Here is a 27,645-nt window from a genome sequence, read left to right as displayed (position 1 = left end):
TGAAGAAATTAATAAACTATGTGAATAAATAAATAAAATGTCCAAACGTATTAATATAACGCCCAAATATTTTTATTAATTTGTCCTAAAAGTTTGAACAAAGTCTTCAGAAACATGAATTCGAAACATCAGAAAATATGAACAGAACAGAAATAATAATAAAAAGTCATGGATCTAAAAATACGATACTAAATCTCAGCTCACTTCCCTTATGATCTGTTACAGTCTAAGATCATCTGGAGAACATCTGAGGAACATCTGGAGAACATCCAGAGAACATTCAGAGAGCATCCAGGGAACATCTACGGAACATCTGGAGCTCCACAGCTGGAAACATCGGCCCTCAGAGAGGAATTTTCCCGTTAAAAGTCTCCCAGGTCGGGGTTCCATCAGTCCCTAAACGTCTCTTCACAGATCAAACTTTAACCGGCAGATCGATACCATTGATCTGATCAGCTGACGATCAGCTGATCAGATCAATAGTATTGATCTGGTCAGCTGATCGTCAGCTCCTCCTGCGCTTCCTGTCCCCCCCCATCGGCTCCTCCCTCGGCCACTTCCTGTTCCTGTTGGCCGGAGGTGAGTCGGCGTTTACCTGCGTCGCCGTGGAAACATCAGGAAGAGGGAACCCCTGCAGGTTGAGCGTCTGAGAGCAGAAAAGAGGACAGCAGGACAGAGACGAGACGGACTCCTGCAGCCGGACGTTCCTCTGGTTGGATGAACGGACCGGTTCTGGTTCTACTAGACATAGAAAATACAATAAATATACAGAAAATACTATAAATACACAGAAAATACAGTAAAAAAATACAATAAAATAACAAAATACAATAAAAAACACAGAAAGTACTATAAAAACACAAAAATACAATACACAGAAAATACAGTAAAAAAAATACAATAAAAAAACACATAAAATACCAGAAAATACACAGGAAATACAATAAACAGAAAATACTATAAAAAAAACACAGAAAATACTATAAAAACAGAAAATGCTATAAAAACACAGAAAACACAGTAAAAAATACAAAAACATACACACAAAAAAGAAAATAAATTAAAAAACAAAAAAATACAATAAACCGAAACATTTTGTCCTCATACTTGTACTTTAAAAAGTTTATTCCACCTAAAATACTACTTCCTCTCCAAATACTTGTAGTAGGAAAGATTTATTACACCCAAAATACTACTTTATGTTCACAAATTACAATTTTAAAAGTGTATTCCATAAAAATGCTACTGCATGTCCAAGTACTTATATTTTTAAAGTATTTTTTAACCTAAAATACCACTTTCTGTTCACATACATACAGTTTTACAAGTTCACATCATCAAAATACTACTTTCTGTACAAATACTTGTAGTTTTAAAGATTATTTCACCTAAAATACTACCTTCTCTCCAAATCCTTGAAGTTTTGAAGTTTATTTGACCCAAATACTACTTTCTGTCCCCCTACTTGTAGTTTTAATGAGAAGGAATCTGTGTTTTTGTCCCTTGGAGAGTATTTCTCAGGTCAGACTACATATAATACTACATATAGTACTACATACTTTCTGTTATGCTGCTCTAACATCTCACAGTGACACTAATCACAGTCACATGTTGTTGGAGCACAAAGCTGGCTGTTGTTCAGACCAAAACAACAACCTCTAGGACCAGAACCAGTCTGGTTCTAAACAGGGTCATCCACCAGACTGGACCCCTATCTGGACCAGAGCCACTCAGTTCTGCTGGAACTGCTGGACAGTCTTCAGATCTGTTAACCACCAAATCCTCCTCCTCCCTGGTCTAACATCTCAGCACCAGCCCTCCACTGGTCCATGTTCTACCTCTCAGGGTAGTTCTCAGTCCATCTACAGGGGTTCCTCAGGGGTCAGTTTATCTACAGGAGCTCCTCCAGGGTCAGTCTATCTAATAATAATAATAATAATAATAATAATAATAATAATACATTTTATTTGGCAGCGCCTTTCATAACACCCAAGGTCACTTTACAGAGGATAAAAACACAATAAAATAAATAAAACAAAACAGCAGACAAAAGTAACACAACAGTTAAAAGAAACAATGAAATTACAATGAATATGCGGATTTAAACAGATGAGTTTTGAGTCTTGACTTAAACTGGGGTAAAGAAACAATGTTGTGGATGTCTGGTGGGAGAGAATTCCAGAGCTGGGGAGCAGAGCGGCTGAAAGCTCTGCTCCCCATGGTGCTGAGGAAGGCAGAAGGTAAAGAGAGGTGAAGGGAGGAGGAGGACCTGAGGGAACGAGACGGAGTGGCAACGTGGAGGAGATCAGACAGATAGGGGGGAGCGAGGTTGTGGATGGATTTAAATGTATACAACAGGATTTTGAATATGATGCGGAATTGGACCGGGAGCCAGTGAAGCTGCTGGAGGATGGGGGTGATGTGGTGAAAGGAGGGAGTACGGGTGATGATGCGGGCTGCAGAATTTTGAACCAGTTGGAGTTTATGGAGGGATTTGTGGGGGACACCATAGAGGAGGGAGTTACAGTAATCAATACGGGAGGTGACGAGGCTATGAACAAGAATAGCCGTGGTATGAGGGGTGAGGGAGGGGCGGAGACAATTAATGTTACGTAAATGGAAATAAGCAGACCGAGTGATGTTATTAATGTGGGAGTGAAAAGAAAGTGAGCTGTCGAGGATGACACCCAGACTCTTTACCTGAGGGGAGGGGGACACTGTGGAGCTGTCAATGGTGAGAAAGAAACTGTCAGCTTTGGATAGGGTGGATTTAGTGCCTACAAGGAGAAGTTCCGTCTTATCACTGTTTAATTTGAGGAAGTTTGCAGTGAGCCAAAATTTGATGTCAGAAAGGCAGTGGGTGAGGGAGGAAGGAGGGAGGGTGGAGTTAGGTTTACTGGAGAGATAGAGCTGGGTGTCATCCGCGAAGCAGTGAAAGTGGATACCATATTTACGGAAGATATTGCCGAGGGGGAGGAGGTATATTATGAAGAGGAGGGGCCCCAGGACGGAGCCCTGGGGCACACCAGAACTGACGGGGGAGGGCTGTGAGGTGGGGGTTCCTCAGGAGTCAGTCTATCTACAGGGGTTCCTCTGGGGTCAGTCTATCTACAGGGGTTCCTCCAGGGTCAGTCTATCTACAGGGGTTCCTCAGGGGTCAGTCTATCTACAGGGGTTCCTCAGGGGTCAGTCTATCTACAGGGGTTCCTCAGGGATCAGTCTATCTACAGGGTTTCCTCCAAGGTCAGTCTATCTACAGGGGTTCCTCAGGGGTCAGTCTATCTACAGGGGTTCCTCAGGGGTCAGTCTATCTACAGGGGTTCCTCAGGGATCAGTGCTCTGTCCTCCTCTTCTCATTAAACACAATAATCCTCTCCCATCGTTCCTCCACCGTCTCTATGCTGATGATACCCAGCTCTTCCTGTGGCTCCTCCAGACGACCACATGGATCTCATCATCCTTGCAGATATCTGGATGAAAACACGCCACCTTCAGCTCAGCCTCTCCCAGCCTGAGCTCCTTGTCCTCCCAGCCAGTCCCTCTATACAACAAGAAACCAACCTCTAGCTGGAATCAACTCAGACCCACAAAGTCCTCCAGGAACTCGAGTGTCATGATGGATGACCAGCTAACCTACAAGGTTCATGTGTCTTCTGCTGCTCGGTCGTGTTGGTTCATCCTGTAGAACATCAGGAAGATCAGACCCTTCCTGTCTGAACATGCAGCTCAACTCCTGGTCTCTAATATCTCCATCTACTACTGCAGCTCCTTACTGGAGGCCTCCCTTCATGGTCAAACCTCTGCAGATGATCCAGAACGCAGCAGAACGCCTGGTTTCAAACCAGGAACAGCTCGTGTTCAGATCGCTGCAGAAAATTCTAAACTCCAGTAAAAACATCTCATCCTACCTGAACTCTCTCATCTAGGTCTACATTCCCTCCCTCCAACCAAAGGTTCCTGGTCCAACCTCCACACCGGTCCATAGCTGGACTCTTCTCCTACGTGGTTCCCCAGTGGAGGAACCAGTCACCAACCTCTGTTCAGTCTTTAGAAAAAGACTAAAACCAGATCTTCACTGACCACCTTTAACTTGACAGACTTCCTGTAGACACTATGGTTTTATTATTACACTAGAACCTGTTTCATCTTCTCCATGTGATTGTCTCCTGACTAGATCCTTGATGTGGTGGATCTCCTCTCAGATGGGCGTCGCTTTGGATTTAAGCGTCTGATAAATGAAACTGTAGAATTGTTGGAGAACATCCAGGCTCCTCTGGTCATTCTGAAGGTTTTCTACCAGAGTGAGTCAGAACTTCTGGATTCTGATGGTTTTTAAAGATAAGAAGTGTTTTAAACCTGCTAACGGGTTCTTTAAACACCTTCAGCTGATCGTTGAAGATAAGAAGCGTTTAAACCTGCTAACGGGTTCTTTAATCACCTTCAGCTGCTCATTAAAGATAAGAAGCGTTTAAACCTGCTAATGGGTTCTTTAATCACCTTCAGTTGCTTCCTTCTGCTGCTTCTCCTTCAGTCGTCTCCTCAGAGATGAAACTTCGGCCTGCAGAGCTTCAACCAGACGTTCGCTTTCCTCCACGTCTCTGCAGGACTTCTGTCCACAAACAGAAGAACCAGCGCAGATAATGAAGCTAACAGAGAGGGAAGCTAATGAAGCTAACAGGGAGGAGAGCTAATGAAGCTAACAGAGAGGGGAGCTAATGAAGCTAACAGAGAGGGAAGCTAATGAAGCTAACAGGGAGGGAAGCTAATGAAGCTAACAGGGAGCTAACGAAGCTAACACAGAGGGAAGCTAATGAAGCTAACAGAGAGGGAAGCTAATGAAGCTAACAGAGAGGGAAGCTAATGAAGCTAACAGAGCTAACAGAGAGAAGCTAATGAAGCTAACACAGAGGGAAACTTAAGAAGCTAATAGATTGAAGCTAACAGATTGAAGGTAACAGGATGAAGCTAACAGGTTGAAGCTAACAGGTTGAAGCTAAAAGATTGAAGCTAACAGGTTGAAGCTGCAGCAGGTAAAAACTCGGCGTCTCACCTGCAGCTCCACCTGCAGCGACTCGTTCATGCTGTTCACCTCCTTCAGCAGCCCGTCTGACGAGAAGAACCTGGACCAGAAGGAACACAGAATCAGAGCTGAGCTTTGGCAGGAACACGGACATGGGTCTTAGCGTGTTAGTGTGTGCTGGTCGTACCCATGTTTCTTCATGGTGAGGCTGTAGCCGGCTGCTGAGCAGGACGTCGAGACCTTCCAGTAGGCCAGCTGCTCCAGAAGACCCAGGTTAGTGACGAGGATGGGAACGTTCACGAAGCACCTCAAAGAAGAAGAAAGGAATTTAAATCAGCCAGCAGACGGAAGATAAAGATCAGTCTGACGTTACCAGAAGATAAAGATCAGTCTGACGTTACCAGAAGATAAACATCAGTCTGACGTTACTAGAAGTTAAAGATCAGTCTGACGCTACCAGAAGATAAAGATCAGTCTGACGTTACCAGAAGATAAACATCAGTCTGACGTTACTAGAAGTTAAAGATCAGGCTGACGCTACCAGAAGATAAAGATCAGTCAGACGTTACCAGAAGATAAACATCAGTCTGACACTACCAGAAAATAAAGATCAGTCTGACGTTACCAGAAGATAAACATCAGTCTGACGTTACTAGAAGTTAAAGATCAGTCTGACGCTACCAGAAGATAAAGATCAGTCAGACGTTACCAGAAGATAAAGATCAGTCTGATGTTACCAGAAGATAAACTCCAGTCAGACGTTACCAGAAGATAAACATCAGTCTGACACTACCAGAAGATAAGGATCAGTCTGACGTTACCAGAAGATAAACATCAGTGTGACATTACCAGAAGATAAAGATCAGTCTGACGCTACCAGAAGATAAAGATCAGTCAGACGTTACCAGAAGATAAAGATCAGTCTGATGTTACCAGAAGATAAACTCCAGTCTGATGTTACCAGAAGATAAACATCAGTCTGACACTACCAGAAGATAAAGATCAGTCTGATGTTACCAGAAGATAAACTCCAGTCTGACGTTACCAGAAGATAAACATCAGTCTGACACTACCAGAAGATAAGGATCAGTCTGATGTTACCAGAAGATAAACATCAGTGTGACGTTACCAGAAGATAAAGATCAGTCTGACGCTACCAGAAGATAAAGATCAGTCTGATGTTACCAAAAGATAAACTCTAGTCTGACGTTACCAGAACATAAACATCAGTCTGACACTACCAGAAGATAAAGATCAGTCTGATGTTACCAGAAGATAAACTCCAGTCTGACGTTACCAGAAGATAAACATCAGTCTGACACTACCAGAAGATAAAGATCAGTCTGATGTTACCAGAAGATAAACTCCAGTCTGACGTTACCAGAAGATAAACATCAGTCTGACACTACCAGAAGATAAAGATCAGTCTGATGTTACCAGAAGATAAAGATCAGTCTGACGCTACCAGACTGGTGTTTATTAGTATTCTATACTACCAGGTAGTTTAGTGCAGGTGAGTCCTACCTGCTGCGGGAGATGAAGGCGGAGTATTCCATCCTGTGGGTGGAGCCTGAGGGTGTCACCTTGCTGGGTGTCAGCAGCAGGAAGATCATGTGAGGGTTGGACAGAACGTTCTTCAGGTTCTCGTGGATCAGCTTCTCTCTGAGGGTCATCTGCTGCTCCGTGTTCCGCCGCTGCCGGTACCAGCCGATCACGCTCTCCTGCAACACGCCACATGTGTTACATGACACAGTGACACAACATGTTTGCATCATGCAGCGACACAACACGTGTCACATGATCCAATGATGCTACACGTTACATCATGCAGCAGCCTCACGTGTCACATGATGCAGTGACGTCACACGTGTCACAGCGTCATCCTCCTCCTGTTCTTCACTCACCCGTTTATTGTCCACCAGCATTTTCTGCACAGCCTCCATGTTCAAATCTCCAGTGCTGCTGTACAGACTGAAACACACACATGAACACATGAAACACACACACATGAACACATGAAACACACACACATGAACACATGAAACACACACACACAGTAAACATATATGATGATCTGAGGACTCACGTGTTCAGTCTGTGGCAGGCGATGTGCTTCTGGACGTCTGTCAGAGAAACAAGTAGAACAGAGTAAAAGTACTTCCTCCAGTACTCAGTAGTAGTAACTGTGTGTACCTGATGGTAACTTACTGTACGTTTCCTCAATGTGGATGTGATCAGCCTGGGAGTCGCTGATGGTGACCTGCTCTTCAATCCTGCCTTCACCCAGAACCAAACCCTCCTAACAGACAGACTGCCATCAGTTCAACAACTGAAACTAAACCTCTGCAGAAAAACTACCAGCTGGAATCTAAGAACCTTTACTAGTCCTGAATGAACCAGCAGACCTGCAGGAATATTCAGATCCATTTCTAAATCTGTCACAGAGTATAATTTCATCAGTATTCAGTTTCACTTTAAATTAAAAGATGTTTGAATGGAGTCTGGTGAGTTGTATGTAAACAGCAGGTTTAAAAGTCAGTGGGAGTTTTAGCTCCACTTAAACACATCTCCTCTGCACCAAATTAACATCTGAACAATTAATCTAGTCAAGAAGCATTACATTAAAGTTCAAACTTCACTTGAAATCCAGCTGTTTATTCTAATAGTGAAACAGTAACACGATAGTGGGCGGTAACTGATGAAGGCTGTTTGCATTTAAATTCTGACTAATATAAAAAAAACGCTAATTGAATAATAAATGTGCCGAACTTACCAACAGACCTGCATGGCTTTGGAAATATGTTTAATTATCTTTCCTATTTTATTTTTGTTTAATACTCTTCAGTTTAATGTTAAATTAAAAGATTTTTTGAATGCAGTCAGATGTGTAATGTAAACTACAATAATAGCTTGTTTAAAAAGTTGCAGAAACACCACAATGGGAGCTTTACCTTCACCAAACTACATGCTGAAATATTAATAATTAAGCTGGTAAACAAGAACTACAGTCAACTAAGAACTCCATTAAAAATTCTCCTGTTTATTCCAGTAGTTCAATAAAAACACGGCAGTGGGTGGCAACTGGTGCCAGTTATGTAAATTAAAATTTTAACTAATATAAAAATCGTTAGTTGATTAATATATGTGCCGAATTCACCAGCAGACGTGTAAGACTTTGGAAATATGTTTAGTTATCTTCCTTAATTTATGTTTTCTTGACAGTCTTCGGTTTGACTTTAAACTAGAGGATTTTTGAATGGAGTCTGGTGCGTTGTGTGACCTGAAAGTGGGGGTGATAAAGTTGCAGAAACAGCACAGTGGGTGTATTAACTTTACCAACTAATATCTTCCACTGCACCAAACTACATGCCGAAATATTATCAGTTAAAATGGTAAACAATAACTATAACAGCCTACGAACTCCTTTAAAATTCTGCTGTTTATTCCATTAGTTCCACAACACCACAGCAGTGGACGGCAACTGGCGCCGGATTTTAAATTAAAACGTTAGAAAATGTGAAAGTCGTTAGCTGAATAATAAATGTGCCGAATTCACCTGTAGACCTGCACAACTTTGGAAACGCGTTTAATTATCTTTCACTAAGTCTATTTTCTTGATAATATTTGATTTGACTTCAAATTAACGTATTTTTGAACGGAGTCTGGTGCGTTGTGTGAACTAATAGCTTGTTAAAGAAGTTGTAGAAACAGCACGATGGGAGTTCAACTTTCAGTTAAACCAACACATCTCCTCTGCACCAAACTACACACTGAAATATTAACAATTAAGCCGGTAAACAAGAACTACAGTCAACTAAGAACTCCATTTAAAATTCTGCAATTTATTCCATTAGTTCCACAACACAGCAGTGGGCGGCAACTGGCGCCAGATTTTAAATTAAAATTTTAACTAATGTAAAACTCGTTAGTTGAATAATAAATGTGCCGAATTCATCAGCAGACGTGTAAGAATCGTGGAAATGTGTTTAATTGTCTTTCACTCCGTCGATTTTTTTGACAGTGTTTGATTTGACTTTATATTAACGTATTTTTGAACGGAGTCTGGTGCGTCGTGTGAACTAATAGCTGCTAGCTTGCTTCAAAAGTTGCATCAACAGCAGATTAGAGTTTTAATTTCATTTCAACAGCAAAAACATCTCCATTACATCAAATTAAATACTGACATATTAACAATTAAGCCGTTAAAGTAGCTCTAATTAATTTTAAAGTCTGATAATACCCCTGCTAGCTAGCGCTGCTTTCTTAGCATGAAACCAGCCTCGTAGCGGATTCCATTCAGAAAAATACGGATTTTACAGTGAATTATTAAACATCTTCTCACCACGTCCGAGTCGCTGTTCAGATGCTGGAACATGAGAGAAGCCAACACGGTACCGGACACCCGGACGGTAGGTTCCGCCATGCTGCTTGTTGACACGGGTCTGGAGCCCCGAGGCGGGTCAGAGAGCCGCAGAATCACCGCAGTGAAAATCCTGCGTTTCTCCTGCGCAGCCCGTCACGGGGCACCGGAGGGGCGGAGCTTCAGAAGCCGCCTGCCTCGACTCGTGTCCGGCCGCAGAGCAGCACTGGTCCCGCTGGAGGTCCGGAGGTCCGGAGGTCTGTCCGGGAGTCTGTCAGGTACCGCCGGTCCACCGGGACAGTGAGAGGAGCTTCTGCTGGTTCAGGCTTAGTTTAGTTTAGATAGTTTAGTTAGTTTAGGTTAGATTAGTTTAGGTTAGTGTAGGCAGTAAACAGTAACTCGGACTAACGGTTTCCCTTTAAACCAACAGAACAACAGTAACGTGACTTTACAGACTTTAAAATGTGAAAAATACCCCTAAAAAGTCTCATATTTAGACTTTTCACTTCACCTTAAAGCGTTAAACTGTTTATTATTTAATATATTATGTTATTTATGTATTATTACTGTTGCATTATCTGCTGTTAGCTCATTAATGCATCATACTTTAAAGGATAATTAACTATTGTGGACAAAAACATGTTCATCTGCATGTAAAAAGTACCAGTTATTGTTATTTTATCTTATTATCCTAATTTTGTGAAAAATGTCTCAAAATCTATAACTTGTCTGAAAAACAAACAAAAAAAACGGAATCAGATCTCATATTTAGACTTTTCACTTCACCTTAAAGTGTTAAAATATTATATTATTTAATCTAATAAGTTGTTTATGGGGGCTGCACAGTGGCGTAGTGGTTAGCACTTTCACCTTGCAGCAAGAAGGTCCCTGGTTCGCGTCCCGGCTTTCCCGGGATCTTTCTGCATGGAGTTTGCATGTTCTCCCTGTGCATGCGTGGGTTTTCTCCGGGTACTCCGGCTTCCTCCCACAGTCCAAAAATATGCTGAGGTTAATTGATTATTCTAAATTGCCCATAGGTGTGAATGTGAGAGTGCTTGTTTGTCTTTGTATGTGGCCCTGCGACAGACTGGTGACCTGTCTAGGGTGTCCCCTGCCTTCACCTGAGTCAGCTGGGATAGGCTCCAGCCCCCCCCCCTGCGACCCTAGTGAGGATCAAGCGGTGTATAGATAATGGATGGAAGTTGTTTATGGATTATTAATGTTGCATTAATATTTAAGTAGTTTTTAACTCCTTAATCTGCTGTTTCCTCATTATATATCATATTTTGAAAGATAGCTGTGTATAGTGTACAAGAAAATGTTAATCTGCATGTAAAAAGTACTAATTATTATTATTTTATCATTTGATGTATTGTCTTATTACCCTAGATTTGTGCAAAATGTCTCAAAATCTGTCCAAAATTACTCAAAACTTGCTATGATGACACAAAAGTTCTCCTAAATAACCCGAAAATTGTCCAAAATTATTCAAAAATCGTCCAAAATGACTCAAAACTTGTCTAAATCACAAAAATGTGCCCAAAATGACCCCAGATTTGTGCAAAATGTCCCCAAATGTGTCCAGAATTACTGAAACCTGTGCACGATAACTCAAAATTAGTCCAAGAAGATGAAGAACTTATCTGAAAGAAAAATTGGATCTCATATTTAGACTTTTCACTTCACCTTAAAACGTTAAACTGTTTATTATTTTATATAATAAGTTATTTATGTATTATTACTGTTGCATTAACATTTAACTAGTTTGTAATTCCTTTATCTCCTGTTTGCTCATTAATGCAACACATCTTAAAGGATAATTAACTATTATGGACAAAAACATGTTAATCTGCATGTAAAATGGACAAATTATTATTATTTTATCATTTAATATACTGTCTTATTACTGTAATATGACTATTGTTGCACTAACACTTAACTGACATGAATTTATTTAACTAATCTAAACACTGTTGGATCATAAATAAATCACATTTTATTGAATAATTAACATTTTGCGCAATTGTTTTTAAAAGTACACATTTTCTCTTTTGATTGACTGATTGTTCACATAAAACAAACACAAATAGACACAAACTTCTACAAAAAGACATAAAACAACCTCAAATATACACAAAGCAAACACAAACAGACTCAAAACGACCACAAAGGCGCACAAAAAAACACAAAGAGACACAAGATGCTGATTATGTCCTGTTTGACTGATAAATTGTGACAGGAAAACTACAGGAACCCATCAGTTTTCTAATGTTGCGTCTAAGCAACCTCCAGCAGGTGTTTGGTTCTGCAGTATTAGACTCATGTTGTCCTGATGGTGGCGCTGCAGGCAGATGTTCCAGATGTTGGCTGTGTGTCCAGGTGATGATCTGACCTGCAGCTGTCCAGATGGAGGACCTGTGGAGCGTCGCTGCGGCTGTTTTCCAGCTGTGGATGTTCGTGGTCGTCTTCCTCATCATGCTGCCCGCCATGTTCGGCCTGTCGCTGGGCGTCACCGGCGTCTACATCCAGGTCCTGGTCAAAATCCTCGAGGTAACCAATCACACTTTACTGACAATAAAGAACACAGAGGCTCATTTTAACTCACTGTGGCTCATTTTTAAAGTCAGAACAACATGAAGGAGGAGAGAGAACTCAGAGATGACACAGTTAGAACAATGGAACTGACTTAAAACATGTCCAGAATTAGCCAAGTTTGTCCAAAATGACTCAAATTTTATTGAAGATTGCTAAAAACTTGTCCAAAATGACTCAAAAAATTTGTTGAAAAATACTTAAAACCTGTGCAACAACACTTAAAACTTGTTAAATGACTTAAATCTGTCCAAAATTACCCAAGATTTGTGCAAAATGTCTCAAAATCTGTCCAAAAATTACAGCAACCTGTGCATGATTACTTAAAATGTGTCCTAAATGACTTGAAAACCTGTTCTAAATGACTAAAAACTTGTTCAAAAGAACTCCAAAATGACTCAAAACTTGTCCAAAATGATCCAAGATTTGTGCAAAATGAGTCGAAACCTGTCCCAAATGACTAAAGACCTGTCTGAGATGACTCAAAAACGGTCCTAAATGAATCGAAAATTGGCCAAAATGATTCAGAAATCATCCAAAATGACTCAAAGCCTGTGAAAAAATGATTTAAACTTGTTTATTAAATGATTTAAATTTGTCCAAAATGTCCCAAAATTTGTCCAAAATGACGAAAGTCTTGTCTGAAAAAACATAAAAACCTGGAATGATCAAACATTTTCTCTCTGCTCTGAGGAAACACTGCCTGCAGTTCAACCTGAAACCGAGTCGGTCCTGGAGAATAAAGATAAATGATGTTTTCTGTGATTTTCTGGAGATGAAAAGTCATTCTAGAGCTGCTGCTGGATTTCAAATCAGACTTCTGTCCTTCGGGGAAACTTGAACTCTTCACTTGTTTCTCAACTGAAGCTGTGAAGAAACAACCGAGTCACAGTTCATCGTGTTTCCTCTGCAGTGGGCGACGGTTCGAATCCAGAGAGGACAGCAGGAGCAGCCCAGCGTACCTGTACCGCTGCCCTCAGGTGAGTCTGTCCACAGAAAGCACCAAAAACACCTGTACCGCTGCCCTCAGGTGAGTCTGTCCACAGGAAGCACCAGCAGGAACCTGATGATAAATAAATATCAATAAAATCAATGAATCAAACACAACGGAGCAGAAACACAGTAAAAATATCTATCATCCATCTATCATCCATCCATCCATCCATCCATCATCATCCATCCATTCATCATCCATCCATCCATCCATCCATCCATCCATGTTCTTCCTGTTATCCGGAATCGGGTCTTGGAGGCAGCAGATGAAGCAGGTCATTCCAGACGTTCCTCCTCCCAGCAACACTTTCTAGCTCTTCCTGGTGAATCCCGAGGCGTTCCCAGGCCAGATGAGATACATAATCCCTCCAGAGGGTTCTGGGTTTACCCCGGGGTCTCCTCCCAGGTGGACGTGTTCAGAAAACCTCCAAAGGAAGTCTCCCTGGAGGATCTGAATCAGATGTCCAAACCACCTCAGCTGGTTCCTTTAGAGGTGAAGGATCAGCAGCTCTACTCTGAGCTCCCTCTGGATGTCTGAGCTTTTCCCTCTATCTCTAAGGCTGAGCCCAGACACCCTACGGAGGAAGCTCATTTCAGACGCTTGTATCCACGATCTCATTCTTTGGGTCATTACCCAGAGCTCATGACCATAGGTGAGGGTTGGAACGTAGATGGATGGTAAACTGAGATCTTCTCCTTGAGGCTCAGCTTCCTCTTCACCTTGACGGTTCGGTTCAACGCCTTCATTACTGCTGACGCTGCACCAATCCTTCTGTCCATCTCTAGCTCCATTTTCCCATCACTCATGAACAAGATCCTGAGATACTTGAACTCCTTCACTTGGGGAAGCAACTCCCTCCCAACCCAGAGGGAGCAATGCACCGGTTTCCATCAGAGAACCATGGCCTCGGACTTGGAGGTTCTGATCCTCATCCCCACAGCTTCACACTCAGCTGCAAACCGCTCCAGTGCTGCTGAAGGTCTGAGGAACCAACAGAACCACATCATCTGCAAAAAGCAGAGATCCTGAGGTCCCCAAACCAGACACCCTCCTCACCCCAGCTGATCCTTGAGATCCTGTCCATGAAGACCACAAACAGGATCAGAGACAAGGGACAACCCTGGAGGAGTCCAACACCCACTGGAAACAAGTCTGACTTAGTGCTGAGTATGAGGAAACAGCTCTCACTTTGGTTGTACAGGGACTGGATGGTTCATATCAGAGAACCTGGTACCCCATACTCCCTCAGTACCCCATACTCCCTCAGTACCCCATACTCCCTCAGTACCCCATACTCTCTCAGTACCCCATACTCCCTCAGTACCCCATACTCCCTCAGTACCCCATACTCTCTCAGTACCCCATACTCCCTCAGTACCCCATACTCCCTCAGTACCCCATACTCCCTCAGTACCCAATACTCCCTCAGTACCCCATTCTCTCTCAGTATCCCCATACTCCCTCAGTACCCCCATACTCCCTCAGTATCCCATACTCCCTCAGTACCCCATACTCCCTCAGTACCCCATACTCCCTCATTACCCCATACTCCCTCAGTATCCCATACTCCCTCAGTATCCCATACTCCCTCAGTACCCCATACTCCCTCACTACCCCATACTCCCTCAGTACCCCATACTCCCTCAGTACCCCATACTCCCTCAGTACCCCATACTCCCTCAGCACCCCCCATAGAGACCATCAGGGGGACACGGTCATAGGCCTTCTCCAGATCCAGAAGATTATTCAGTTGTGAAATTATAAAATAATATGTTATTACAGCTGTTATTTATACATCCAGACATACAGTAAATGTGTTTTTTTATATTAAAGAACATAAAAAGTACTTTTTTAACTGTGAATTTTGAGATGATCTTAAATGTTTCTGGGTTCTGTTCAATATTTTAAGCAAACTGCACGTAAAACTGCAAAAAAAAAATTTTGTGATCATGTTTTCACAAATTTAAATGTGATTTTTCAGTTTATTGCATAAGAACTGGTAAATCTCCCGTTAACTGAAGTAAAACATGTTTTAAAAACATCTGACTGGACTGTGGGTTGAGCAACTGAAGTGGTTGTGTGTCTGAAACAGAGTTCCCTGGTTGTGTCTGAACACGATGTTCTGCACATCAGATGTGTTTCAGCTGCACACACTGATCATGTAACACCCGAGGCTCCTGATTGGTCGGTTCGGTCGCCACAAACACACGACTCGTCTCAGGGTGATGATGCAACAGCCAGTTACGTAACGTTGGTCAAACTGCAGGATGCAGTTTACACAGAAAAACACACTTAAATATACACTAAAACACACTGAAATACACACTGAAATATACAGTAAAACACACTGAAATACACACTGAAATATACAGTAAAAACACACTGAAACACACACTGAAATAGACACTAAAACACATTTTGATACACAGAAAAACACACTGGAATACAAACGAAAAACACACTGGAGTACACAACATTTCCAAACATACATTAAGAATAAATTTCATCAGTAAAATAACAATAAAACATACAAAATATTCTGCAGCAACAACCTCAGAGATAGTTGATAAATAAAGAAATTCAGATAAATGTGTAGATTTGTGACTCTTTTTCTCATACATTTGGAACATAAAGTTCAGATATTTTCTTGTAAATTTGTGATGTAAATATCAGAAAATATTTGAATTTGGATTTTTTGGAAATTTGTGACTTTAAATTCTGAAAATCATTGAGTTTTTTTCTCCTAAATTGTAGACTTTAATCTCTGAACATCTGGATTTATGTTCTTATAAATTAAAGTTTCCTTCTTGAACTTGTCTGATTCCTTGTCATGAACCTGTCTTATTCCTTTTCTAGAACCTGTCTGATTCCTTTTCTAGAACCTGTCTGATTCTTTTTCTAGAACCTGTCTGATCCCTTTTCTAGAACTTGTCTGATTCCTTTTCTTCAACCTGTATGATTCCTTTTCTTGAACCTGTCTGATTCCTTTTCTAGAACCTGTCTGATTCCTTTTCTTCAACCCGTCTGATTACTTTTCTAGAATCTGTCTGATTCCTTTTCTTCAACCTGTCTGATTCCTTTTCTTGAACCTGTCTGATTCCTTTTCTAGAACCTGTCTGATTCCTTTTCTAGAACCTGTCTGATTCCTTTTCTAGAACCTGTATGATTCCTTTTCTTGAACCTGTCTGATTCCTTTTCTTGAACCTGTCTGATTCCTTTTCTAGAACCTGTCTGATTCCTTTTCTTCAACCCGTCTGATTACTTTTCTAGAATCTGTCTGATTCCTTTTCTTCAACCTGTCTGATTCCTTTTCTTGAACCTGTCTGATTCCTTTTCTAGAACCTGTCTGATTCCTTTTCTAGAACCTGTCTGATTCCTTTTCTAGAACCTGTATGATTCCTTTTCTTGAACCTGTCTGATTCCTTTTCTAGAACCTGTCTGATTCCTTTTCATCAACCTGTCTGATTCCTTTTCTAGAACCTGTCTGATTCCTTTTCTTCAACCTGTCTGATTCCTTTTCTTGGACCTGTCTGATTCCTTTTCTTGAACCTGTCTGATTCCTTTTCTAGAACCTGTATGATTCCTTTTCTTGAACCTGTCTGATTCCTTTTCTAGAACCTGTCTGATTCCTTTTCTAGAACCTGTCTGATTCCTTTTCTTCAACCTGTCTGATTCCTTTTCTTCAACCTGTCTGATTCCTTTTCTAGAACCTGTCTGATTCCTTTTCTAGAACCTGTCTGATTCATTTTCTTGAACCTGTCTGATTCCTTTTCTAGAACCTGTCTGATTCCTTTTCTTCAACCTGTCTGATTCCTTTTCTTCAACCTGTCTGATTCCTTTTCTAGAACCTGTCTGATTCCTTTTCTAGAACCTGTCTGATTCATTTTCTTGAACCTGTCTGATTCCTTTTCTTGAACTTGTCTGATTACTTCAGGGATCATCGAGCGGGCCAGTGGTTCCATGCAGGAGGTTCTGGGGCAGCAGTTTGCTCTGAGCGACGTCTTGTTCTTCTGTAAGAAAGGTCTGGAGAGCATCGTGGACGACCAGGTGACGCAGCGCTTCTCCTCCGAGGAACTGGCCTCCTGGAACCTGCTGACCAGAACCAACCAGAACTTCCGCTACATCAGCCTCCGGCTCACCATCATCTGGGGCGTCGGCGTCTTCATCCGCTACGGCGTCCTCTTCCCCCTCAGGTCAGGTCCACTTCCTGTCTAGAGCAGATCCACTTCCTGTCTATGTCAGTTCCACTTTCTGTCTATGTCAGATCCACTTCCTGTCTAGGTCAGGTCCACTTCCTGTCTAGGTCAGATCCACTTCCTGTCTAGGTCAGATTTGCTTCCTGTCTCTTCCCCCTCAGGTCAAGTCTACTTCCTGTCGAGGTCAAATCCACTTCCTGTCTAGATCAGATCCACTTCCTGTCTCTTCCCTTTTAGGTCAGATCTACTTCCTGTCTAGGTCAACGCCACTTCCTGTCTCCTCTTCCCCTCACATCAGATCCACTTCCTGTCTAAGTCAGATCCACTTCCTGTCTCCTCTTCCCCTAAGGCAGTGTTTCTCAAATAGTGGGGCAGAGGCATGTCGGGGTGGGGCGCGGGCGACTGGGAGGAAAAGGTCCTTCAACACGGAACTAATTAGCTGAACTATTGTTTTAACGTCGGCTTGTTTATCGCGGCGTACAACAATACTGAAATTGTGCTGGCCCATAGACTGTATATGCCATAGATATAAAAAAATATTAATAATAATGATCTTCTGTATATATCTATGGTATATACACTGGCCCTTCAGACTCCGAAGTACAGACTCCTGAGAACGGGAGAACGCAGCGTTAATGTGCAGTCGGAACACCAGCGTACTTGATCACGTCACATACTCGGCTCATCTCCTCCGATTATTTTTACCAGCAATGTCAAACATACGGCCTGTGGGCCCACCAGACGGTCCATTTCGGCCCGCGGGCCGACTTCACAAATGATAAAAATTACAACATTAACTGTAAATTGTAAATCTGTAAAACTGTAAATTTAAAATAATTTCTAGAACTTGACAAGTTGTTCTGATCATGAAGTGAAATACTAGATTGTTCAGTTCCAGATAGTTGTGACTGAATGTTTTGTATTTTTGTAGATAAACTGTTATCTGGCAGTTACAATGCATGTGTAAATGATGAACTGAGGCATAATAGGCTACTGTTGAAATTGAACTTGTTTACCTTAAGAAATTTCAGGTTCATAATATTTTGTAAAAAGATAGTTCATTAAATGTGAACATTTTCAGAATGTACTTTTTTTGAACTAAAACAAAGGGGAAAGTTGGAGCTGTGGTTATTTATAGGTTATTATACTGTGATTTTACTGGTGGGGCCCACTGGAGATCAGATTGGATTTATGTGGTCCCTGGACTAAAATGAGTTTGACACCCCTGATCTTTACTGTGAAAAACAACAAAATGGAATCAGATAAAATAGCACAGCCCTGCATATATATATATATATATATATATATATATATATATATATATATATATATATATATATATATATATATATATATATATATATACGCACAAAGTTATTGGAGGGGCACGAAAGTTTTTTGTCCTCCGAAGGGGGGCCCGACAGAAAAAATTTGAGAACCACTGCCCTAAGGTCAGATTCACTTCCTGCCTTCAGAGGAAGTTGATGTGATCCTTGAGTTAAACTGAGACAGAATGAGAGAACATCCATTGATGGTCGTAATGGAACCAGACAGATGTAGAACCTACCAGTTTTGCTCACAGAGACTAATGATCTGATAGTTTACCTCCTGCAGGTTCACTCTGGCCATCATCGGTCTGTCCTGGCTGGTCATTGGAACCACGCTGGTCGGATTTCTTCCTGACAGCAGGTACTGATCCTCCTGATCACCTTTGGTATTGATCAATGAGTGTATTGATCAGTGTGATCAGTGAGTGTATTGATCAGTGAGTGTATTGATCAGTGAGTGTATTCTGATCAGAACTCTGTGTTCAGTGTGAAGAACTGGCTGAGTGAACTGGTCCATCTGACCTGCTACCGGATCTGTGCCAGAGGACTGTCGGCCACTGTCCACTACCACAACAAGTCAGAGCTGCAGCAACACAATCAACACACAAAATACAACATACAACACACACAGTCAACACAACACCACACAGAGTCAGTACAGGCTCACTGTGTGATGTTCAGAGGAAAATACTCAGTGTTCTACTTCACTACATTTATCTGACAACTGCAGGTCCTCTTTCTAAAACATGTTATGTAGAGATATTGTTAAGATAAAAAAAACTGTGACAATGACACACAAAACCACCACAATCAGACACAAAATGGCTGTGAAAAGATACAAAACAACCATAAAGGCATAAAAAAGTAGCACAAAAAGACACAAAACCACCATAAAGAGACACAAAACCACCACAAAGATGCACAAAACAACCACAAAAAGATACAAAACAACCACAAAGACACACAAAACAACCACAAAGACACACAAAACAACCAGAGATCCAAAATGACTGCAAAGAGACACAAAATGACCACAAAGATATAAAAAAGCTACCACAAAAAACAAACACCACAAAGAGACACAAAACAACATAAAACTACAGTTAATCTAGAAAACACTTTGATTCAAGAAAATGGAACTGAAATCTTTTGTTCTTGTTGTTTGAAACTGAACTTAAGAGTTTCCAGTGGATCCATTAATTGATAATTGTGTATTTTGCTGCAGAAGTCAGATTTCCATGCTGCTCTTCTGGTACTTTAACCTTCTTCTTCTCTGGTGTGTCTTCAGGGAGAACCGGCCTCAGAAAGGAGGCATCTGCGTGGCCAACCACACCACCCCCATCGACGTGGTCATCCTGGCCAACGACGGCTGCTACGCCATGGTGAGTATCTGCAGCGGCCCTAACCCTAACCCATGTTGGAGGCCGTGTTGTGATGTGGTGTCGTCCACAGGTGGGGCAGGTCCACGGAGGGCTGCTGGGTGTCATCCAGAGGTCCATGGTCCGGTCCTGTCCTCACGTCTGGTTCGAGAGGTCCGAGATGAAGGACCGGCACGCCGTCACCAGCAGGTGAGGCTTCAGCTGGTTTAGATCTGGTTCAACGAGGTCCTGAAGAAGAACCAGGACTCTGGAAACAGATCTGGTTCAAGGAGGTCCAGAAGAAGAACCAGGACTCTGGAAACAGATCTGGTTCAACGAGGTAGAGAAGAAGAACCAGGACTCTGGATGCAGCTCATTTAATTGTATCTTTGAGTCTGTTTAGTGTATCTTTGAGTCTCTGTTGTGCATCTTTGAGTCTGTTTAGTGTGTTTTTGTGTCTCTGTTGTGTATCTTTGAGTCTTTTTAGTGTATCTTTGAGTCTGCTTAGTGTATCTTTGAGTCTCTGTTGTGTATCTTTGAGTCTATTTAGTGTATCTTTGAGTCTGTTTAGTGTATCGTTGAGTCTGTTGTGTGTCTTTGTGTTAGTTATGTGTATCTTTGAGTCTATTTAGTGTATCTTTGAGTCTGTTTAGTGTATCTTTGGGTCTCTGTTGTGTATCTTTGAGTCTGTTTAGTGTATCTTTGAGTCTCTGTTGTGTATCTTTGAGTCTGTTCAGTGCATCTTTAAGTCTGTTTAGTGTATCGTTGAGTCTCTGTTGTGTGTCTTTGTGTTAGTTTTGTGTATCTTTGAGTCTATTTAGTGTATCTTTGAGTCTGTTTAGTGTATCTTTGAGTCTCTGTTGTGTGTCTTTGTGTTAGTTTTGTGTATATGTGGTTCCAACAGTGTTGTAGTAATGTTCTCTTTCTAACTAATGAAGTTGTGTTTTTGTGTTTTCAGACTCAGAGCTCATGTTGCTGCTAAAACTAAACTTCCAATTCTGATCTTTCCTGAAGGTTAGTGTTCTGGTGATGATGATGATGATGATGATGATGTTGATGTTGATGTTGATGAAGATGAAGATGAAGATGAAGATGAAGATGAAGATGAAGATGAAGATGATGATGATGGTTTCTGTTGATTATCTTCCTCCTCCAACAGGAACCTGCATCAACAACACGTCCGTCATGATGTTCAAGAAGGGAAGCTTTGAGATCGGAGGGACCATTTATCCCGTTGCCATCAAGGTAGAGACAGTTTGACTGACGGGTCTCAGACAGCCAATCAGAGCAGTGATTGGCTGTGACTCACCTCCAGGTGTGTGTCTGTGTATCAGTATGATCCTCGCTTCGGAGACGCCTTCTGGAACAGCAGCAAGTTCAACATGGTCAACTACCTGCTGAGGATGATGACCAGCTGGGCCATCGTTGTCAACGTGTGGTACCTGCCACCTATGACCCTCCAGGTAGAGACACACCTGTAGGGGGACGCACAACACACCTGTAGAGACACACACAACACACCTGTAGAGACACACACAACACATCTGTAGAGACACACACAACACACCTGTAAGGACACACACAACACACCTGTAGAGACACACACAACACACCTGTAGAGACACGCACAACACACCTGTAGAGACACACACAACACATCTGTAGAGACACACACAACACACCTGTAGAGACACACACAACACACCTGTAGAGACACGCACAACACACCTGTAAGGACACACACAACACACCTGTAGAGACACGCACAACACACCTGTAAGGACACACACAACACACCTGTAGAGACACGCACAACACACCTGTAGAGACACGCACAACACACCTGTAGAGACACACACAACACACCTGTAGAGACACACACAACACACCTGTAGAGACACACACAACACACCTGTAGAGACACGCACAACACACCTGTAGGGACACACACAACACACCTGTAGAGACACGCACAACACACTTGTAAGGACACACACAACGCACCTGTAAAGACACACACAACACACCTGTAGGGACACACACAACACACCTGTAGGGACACACACAACACACCTGTAGAGACACGCACAACACACTTGTAAGGACACACACAAGGCACCTGTAGAGACACGCACAACACACTTGTAAGGACACACACAACACACCTGTAGAGACACGCACAACACACCTGTAGAGACACACACAACACACCTGTAGAGACATGCACAACACACTTGTAAGGACACACACAACACACCTGTAGAGACACGCACAACACACCTGTAGAGACACGCACAACACACCTGTAGAGACACGCACAACACACCTGTAGAGACACGCACAACACACCTGTAGAGACACGCACAACACACCTGTAGAGACACGCACAACACACCTGTAGGGACACGCACAACACACTTGTAAGGACACGCACAACACACCTGTAGAGACACGCACAACACACCTGTAGAGACACGCACAACACACCTGTAGAGACACGCACAACACACCTGTAGAGACACACACAACACACCTGTAGAGACATGCACAACACACTTGTAAGGACACACACAACACACCTGTAGGGAAATACACAACACACCTGTAGGGACACACACAACACACCTTTGTGGTTGTGATCATTTTTTTGTCTGTTTGTGGTTGTTTTGTGTCTCTGTGGTTGTTTTGTGTCTCTGTGGTTGTTTTGTGTCTTTGAGGTTGTTTTGTGTCTCTGTGGTTGTTTTGTGTGTCTTTGTGGTTGTTTTGTGTCTCTGTGGTTGTTTTGTGTCTCTTTGGGGTTGTTTTGTGTGTCTGTGGTTGTTTTGTGTGTCTGTGGTTGTTTTGTGTCTCTTTGTGGTTGTTTTGTGTGTCTTTGTGGTTGTTTTGTGTGTCTGTGGTTGTTTTGTGTCTCTTTGTGGTTGTTTTGTGTGTCTTTGAGGTTGTTTTGTGTCTCTGTGGTTGTTTTGTGTCTCTTTGGGGTTGTTTTGTGTGTCTTTGTGGTTGTTTTGTGTGTCTGTGGTTGTTTTGTGTGTCTTTGTGGTTGTTTTGTGTGTCTGTGGTTGTTTTGTGTCTCTTTGTGGTTGTTTTGTGTGTCTTTGTGGTTGTTTTGTGTGTCTGTGGTTGTTTTGTGTCTCTTTGTGGTTGTTTTGTGTCTCTGTGGTTGTTTTGTGTGTCTTTGTGGTTGTTTTGTGTCTCTGTGGTTGTTTTGTGTCTCTTTGGGGTTGTTTTGTGTGTCTGTGGTTGTTTTGTGTGTCTTTGTGGTTGTTTTGTGTGTCTGTGGTTGTTTTGTGTCTCTTTGTGGTTGTTTTGTGTGTCTTTGTGGTTGTTTTGTGTGTCTGTGGTTGTTTTGTGTCTCTTTGTGGTTGTTTTGTGTGTCTTTGTGGTTGTTTTGTGTGTCTGTGGTTGTTTTGTGTCTCTTTGTGGTTGTTTTGTGTGTCTTTGTGGTTGTTTTGTGTGTCTGTGGTTGTTTTGTGTGTCTTTGTGGTTGTATCTTTCAGGTACACTTCAGTCTGATTCTTACTAAACCACAGCAGCTGTCAGGATGTTCCAGCTTCGTGGTTTTTTTTCTGTGAGGTTTGAGGAGTTTAAACAGATTCCAGGTTAATAATCGGTCCTGATCTCATAAGTAAATATGAATATTAATGTTTCAGGATGGAGAAGATGCAGCTCAGTTCGCCAACAGAGTGAAATCTGCCATCGCTCATCAGGGAGGACTGCTGGATCTGGACTGGTGAGAGTAATCAGATTACTCAACACATACTCGAGTACTGTACTGAAGTACTTCACCAATCAACCACTCAAGGGAAAGGAGGGAAAACAAGAAGAATTCATTTTTTATATATCATTTTAGATTGTTTTTTAGATGTTATTGTTTTAGATTTTTTTATATATTATTCTTTTAGATTTTTTAAATGTATTATTATTTTAGTTTTTTATATATTATTTTTGTTTTAGATTTTTTTATATATTATTCTTTTAGATTTTTATATATTATTATTTTATATGTTATCATTTTAGATTATTTTTATGTATTATTCTTTTAGGTAATTTTTTATATATTATTCTTTTAGATTATTGTTTATATATTATTCTTTTAGATTTTTTATATATTATTTTACATTATTCTTATATATTATTCTTTTAGATTATTTTTTATATATTATGCTTTTATATTTTTCCAGTGAACTTTGTGACTTAAATCTCAGAAAATAGCCAAATTATATTTAGTTTGGTTTAATTTGCAGCCCGAAGAGTAAAACTAAAAGTTAAATTAATAAAAAGTCAAAAGGAACAATAAGAATTCTAACCTTGAATATTAATATTTGAGTTTTTCTTTGTGAATTTATTCATTTAATCTGAAAATTTATATGAATTATTTTCTTATAAATTTATGACTTTAATCATAAGAGTTATAGAATTTATTGTTTTATTATGTATAATTAATGACTTGAATCTCAGATTTTTTTTCTGGTAAATTTGTGACTTTAGTCTCAGAGAGTATGTATGTTTTTTCCTCATAACTTTATGATTCAAATTTCAAAAATTAGAATATTTTCTTGTAAATATGTGACATAAATCTTAAGAATTTAATTAATTATTTTCTTGCACATTTGTGACTTTAATTTACAAAATTATATTCATTATTTTCTTGTAAATGTATTATTTTAATCTTTAAAATCATATTAATTTCTTCCTTGGAAATTTATGATTTTAATCCTACAAATTATATTAATTATTTGCTTGGAAATTTGTGACTTTAACTTAAGGATTTTTAAATTGTTATTATTTAAAATTTGTGATTTTAATCTCAAAAAAAATTTTTTTATTAAGTTTTTTTTCTTATAAATTTGTGACTTTAATCTTAAAAATTCTATTAAATATTTTCTGACAGATTTATGATTTTAATCTAAAAATCGTATGAATTATTTTCTTGTAAATTTGTGACCTAATAATTTTTTTAAATTGAAAATTTGTGACTTTAATCGTAGGAATTATCTATTTTTTTTTATTTTTTAAAATTGTGACTTTAATCTCAGAGATTATTTTTGTTTGTTTTTTCTCATTTATGACTCAAATTTCAGAAAATATCTGAGTTTTTTTCTTGTGAATTTGTGACTTTAATCTCAAAAGTTCTATTCATTATTTTCTCACGAATTAGTAACTTCAATCTCAGAAATTATGTAATTATTTCGTGTAAATTTATTACTTTCATCTTAAAAAATCTATTAATTATTCCTTGTGAATTTATGAATTTAATCTCAAAAATATATAAATCTTTTTTCTTGTGAATTAGTAACTTTAATCTCAGAAATTATGTGATTATTTTCTGTTAAATTTGTGACTTCAATCTCAGAGAGTATTTGTTGTTTTTTCTCATAATTTTACGACTGATCTCAGGATAAATCTGAGTTTTTTTCTTCCTTCCTTCTTCAGGAAGTTTACTGACTGGTTCAGGAGCCATTTCTTCTGATGATTCTTTTTATTTTCAGGGACGGAGGCCTGAAGAGAGGGAAGGTGAAGGATTCGTTCAAAGAGGAGCAGCAGAAGATGTACAGCAGCCTCATCGTGGGACACAACGGGATCAATAATCTATAATCAAAATCTATAATGAAGCTGAATCTATGGTTTTCTACTTCCTGTTTCTACCAGATTAAAGCTGAGTTTTAACTGCAGCAGCAGGCTTCCACCAGCAGGAGGCGCCATGACTCCATAAAGCTGCTGCTCTTCTTCTTCTGTTCCACTAAACCAGGTTTCATTCACAGGAAAACTTTATTTTCCTTCAGCTGCAGAATCAAAGAGCAGGAAATGAATCTTTAACTTTCATTTATCTCCGATCAGCTCCAGGATTCTGTCGTCTTTAGTCTGATTTTATTAAAACATCAGATTATTTTTATACGTTTTCAGCTTTTTTCTCTCATAAATCTTAGAGAACATCCACAATTTGTCTCTTTATTTCTCACATTATTGTCAGAGTTTTTCCACTAAATTTGTGGCCTAAATATAGAAAATATGAAAATTATTAGATTGCAAATGTGTGACTTCAATCTCAGAAAACATCTGATTTTTATGTCAATTTGTGAATTTCATTTTTAAAAATGTTTATTTTTTTCTCCTAAATTTCCAACTTTAACATCAGACAATTTATTTTCTCATAAATTTGTGACTAAAATAAAAAATAAAAATTTTCAGTTTGTCTCCTACATTCTGACATTTTTATTTTTTCCAATAAATTGGTGGCTTTAAAAAAAAAGAATTTTTGTGTATCTCAGAGAATAGAAAAGGTTTTTACATTCCACATCTTCTTTTAAAGATCAAGTTTTGTTTGTTTTTTTTTTTAACAGTATTTTTTTCTCCAGCGCTGGTGTCCAACCCGTGGCTCGAGGCCCTCTCAGGGCTGCAAACACTGCAAATAATTTCATCTGTTTCCTGTTTCTAGAAGAAAAATAAAAACATCTGAAGATCAAATGATGGTTTTTATGTCTGATTATTATTAATAGTGTTTCACTCAAACGAACTTTTATTTTAAAAAAAACCACGTTTGGAAAAATACTGAATTTATCATGAGAGTAAATAATAAAATAAAACTTAATAAAAATATAAATAGAAAAAAATCCGGTTAAGAAGAGTCGAGAAAAAGAAGTTTAATAAAATAATAAAACAAAAAAATAAAGGAAAATTAATAAAAATTCAAACAGGAAAATGTACAAAAAAATACGTTAAATAAAGGCGACGTGAGAAAAGAAAAAAAAGGCTTCAAAATAAAATAGAAAACAAATTGTTATAAAAGTCAACAAAATGAATGAAAAAAACAAAAACCCAAACAGGAAATAAAAAAATGTATAGAAAAAGGCAAAAGAAGAAGTCAAATAAAAAAGAGAAATGAATCTTAAATGTAAATAAAAAAGAAACATGAAGAAAAATCAAACGTGAAAAAAGAAAAATTAGACATTTTTTTAAACAGAATTTTAAATATTTTTTCTAAATTAGTTCCCAACCGGGCTCAGAGGAAGAAGCAGTGCAGAGTCTGTCCTTCAGAATAAAACAGTGTGCAATGAGTCTCCTTCAGAATAAAACTGTGTGCAGTGAGTCTCCTTCAGAATAAAACAGCCTGCAGTTAGTCTCCTTCACAATAAGAGTGTGTAGCAAGTCTCCTTCAGAATAAGAGTGTGCAATGCGTCTCTTTCAGAATAAAACTGAATGTGCAGTGAGTCTCCTTCAGAATAAAACGGTGTGCAGTGCGTGACCTTCAGAATAAGAGTGTGCAGTGAGTCTCCTTCAGAATAAGAGTGTGCAGTGAGCCTCCTTCAGAATAAAACTGAATGTGTGCAGTGAGTCTCCTTCAGAATAAAACAGTGTGCAGTGACTTTCCTTCAGAATAAGAGTGTGCAGTGAGTCTCTTTCAGAATAAACCTGAATGTGCAGTGAGTCTCCTTCAGAATAAGAGCATACAGTGAGTCTCCTTCAGAATAAGAGCATACAGTGAGTCTCCTTCAGAATAAGAGCGCACAGTGCGTCTCCTTCAGAATAAAACTGTGTGCAGTTATCTCCTTCAGAATAAGAGTGTGCCGTGAGTCTCCTTCAGAATAAGAGTGTGCAGTACGTCTCCTTCAGAATAAGAGTGTACAGTGCGTCTCTTTCAGAATAAGAGTGTACAGTTTGTCTCTTTCAGAATAAAACAGTATGCAGTGTGTCTCCTTCACAATAAAACAGTGTTTGCAGTGAGTCTCCTCCAGAATAAGAGTGTGCAGTGCGTCTCCTTCAGAATAAAACAGTGTGCAGTGAGTCAACCTCAGCATA

General features: G+C 40.0%; 2 protein-coding genes across 5 annotated transcripts; one reads left to right on the top strand and one right to left on the bottom strand.

Annotated features, from left to right (window-relative positions):
* Positions 1-56: 56 nt before the first annotated feature.
* abraxas1 (abraxas 1, BRCA1 A complex subunit) lies at positions 57-9,513 on the bottom strand. 2 transcript variants are annotated; one of them, XM_023274229.3, is made up of 9 exons: positions 9,363-9,513; positions 7,229-7,319; positions 7,107-7,143; positions 6,925-6,991; positions 6,545-6,741; positions 5,208-5,327; positions 5,051-5,120; positions 4,498-4,609; positions 57-741 (listed from the first exon to the last, which is right to left on the bottom strand). In XM_023274229.3, exons 1-9 carry the CDS (start codon positions 9,441-9,443, stop codon positions 506-508), a joined length of 1,011 nt encoding a protein of 336 aa, XP_023129997.2. In that variant the 5' UTR covers positions 9,444-9,513; the 3' UTR covers positions 57-505. The 2 variants fall into 2 exon arrangements, with proteins under 2 accessions (XP_023129997.2, XP_054875404.1); XM_055019429.1 differs by having other exon boundaries at positions 57-738.
* Positions 9,356-26,313, top strand: gpat3 (glycerol-3-phosphate acyltransferase 3). Of its 3 annotated transcripts, XM_055019427.1 has the most exons (13): positions 9,543-9,658; positions 11,760-11,930; positions 12,886-12,952; positions 16,901-17,159; positions 18,777-18,851; positions 18,977-19,066; positions 19,779-19,872; positions 19,943-20,058; positions 20,807-20,862; positions 21,008-21,093; positions 21,183-21,311; positions 23,499-23,578; positions 25,338-26,313. In XM_055019427.1, exons 2-13 carry the CDS (start codon positions 11,787-11,789, stop codon positions 25,441-25,443), a joined length of 1,302 nt encoding a protein of 433 aa, XP_054875402.1. In that variant the 5' UTR covers positions 9,543-9,658; positions 11,760-11,786; the 3' UTR covers positions 25,444-26,313. The 3 variants fall into 3 exon arrangements, with proteins under 3 accessions (XP_054875401.1, XP_054875402.1, XP_054875403.1); XM_055019426.1 differs by lacking the exon at positions 12,886-12,952 and having other exon boundaries at positions 9,356-9,658; XM_055019428.1 differs by lacking the exons at positions 9,543-9,658; positions 11,760-11,930; positions 12,886-12,952 and adding an exon at positions 12,989-13,002.
* The last annotated feature ends 1,332 nt before the right edge of the window (positions 26,314-27,645 follow it).

This window comes from Amphiprion ocellaris, chromosome 17 (genome assembly GCF_022539595.1).
Source record: "Amphiprion ocellaris isolate individual 3 ecotype Okinawa chromosome 17, ASM2253959v1, whole genome shotgun sequence".
NCBI lineage: Eukaryota > Metazoa > Chordata > Actinopteri > Pomacentridae > Amphiprion > Amphiprion ocellaris.
This window is presented reverse-complemented; position numbering and strand designations above follow the sequence as displayed.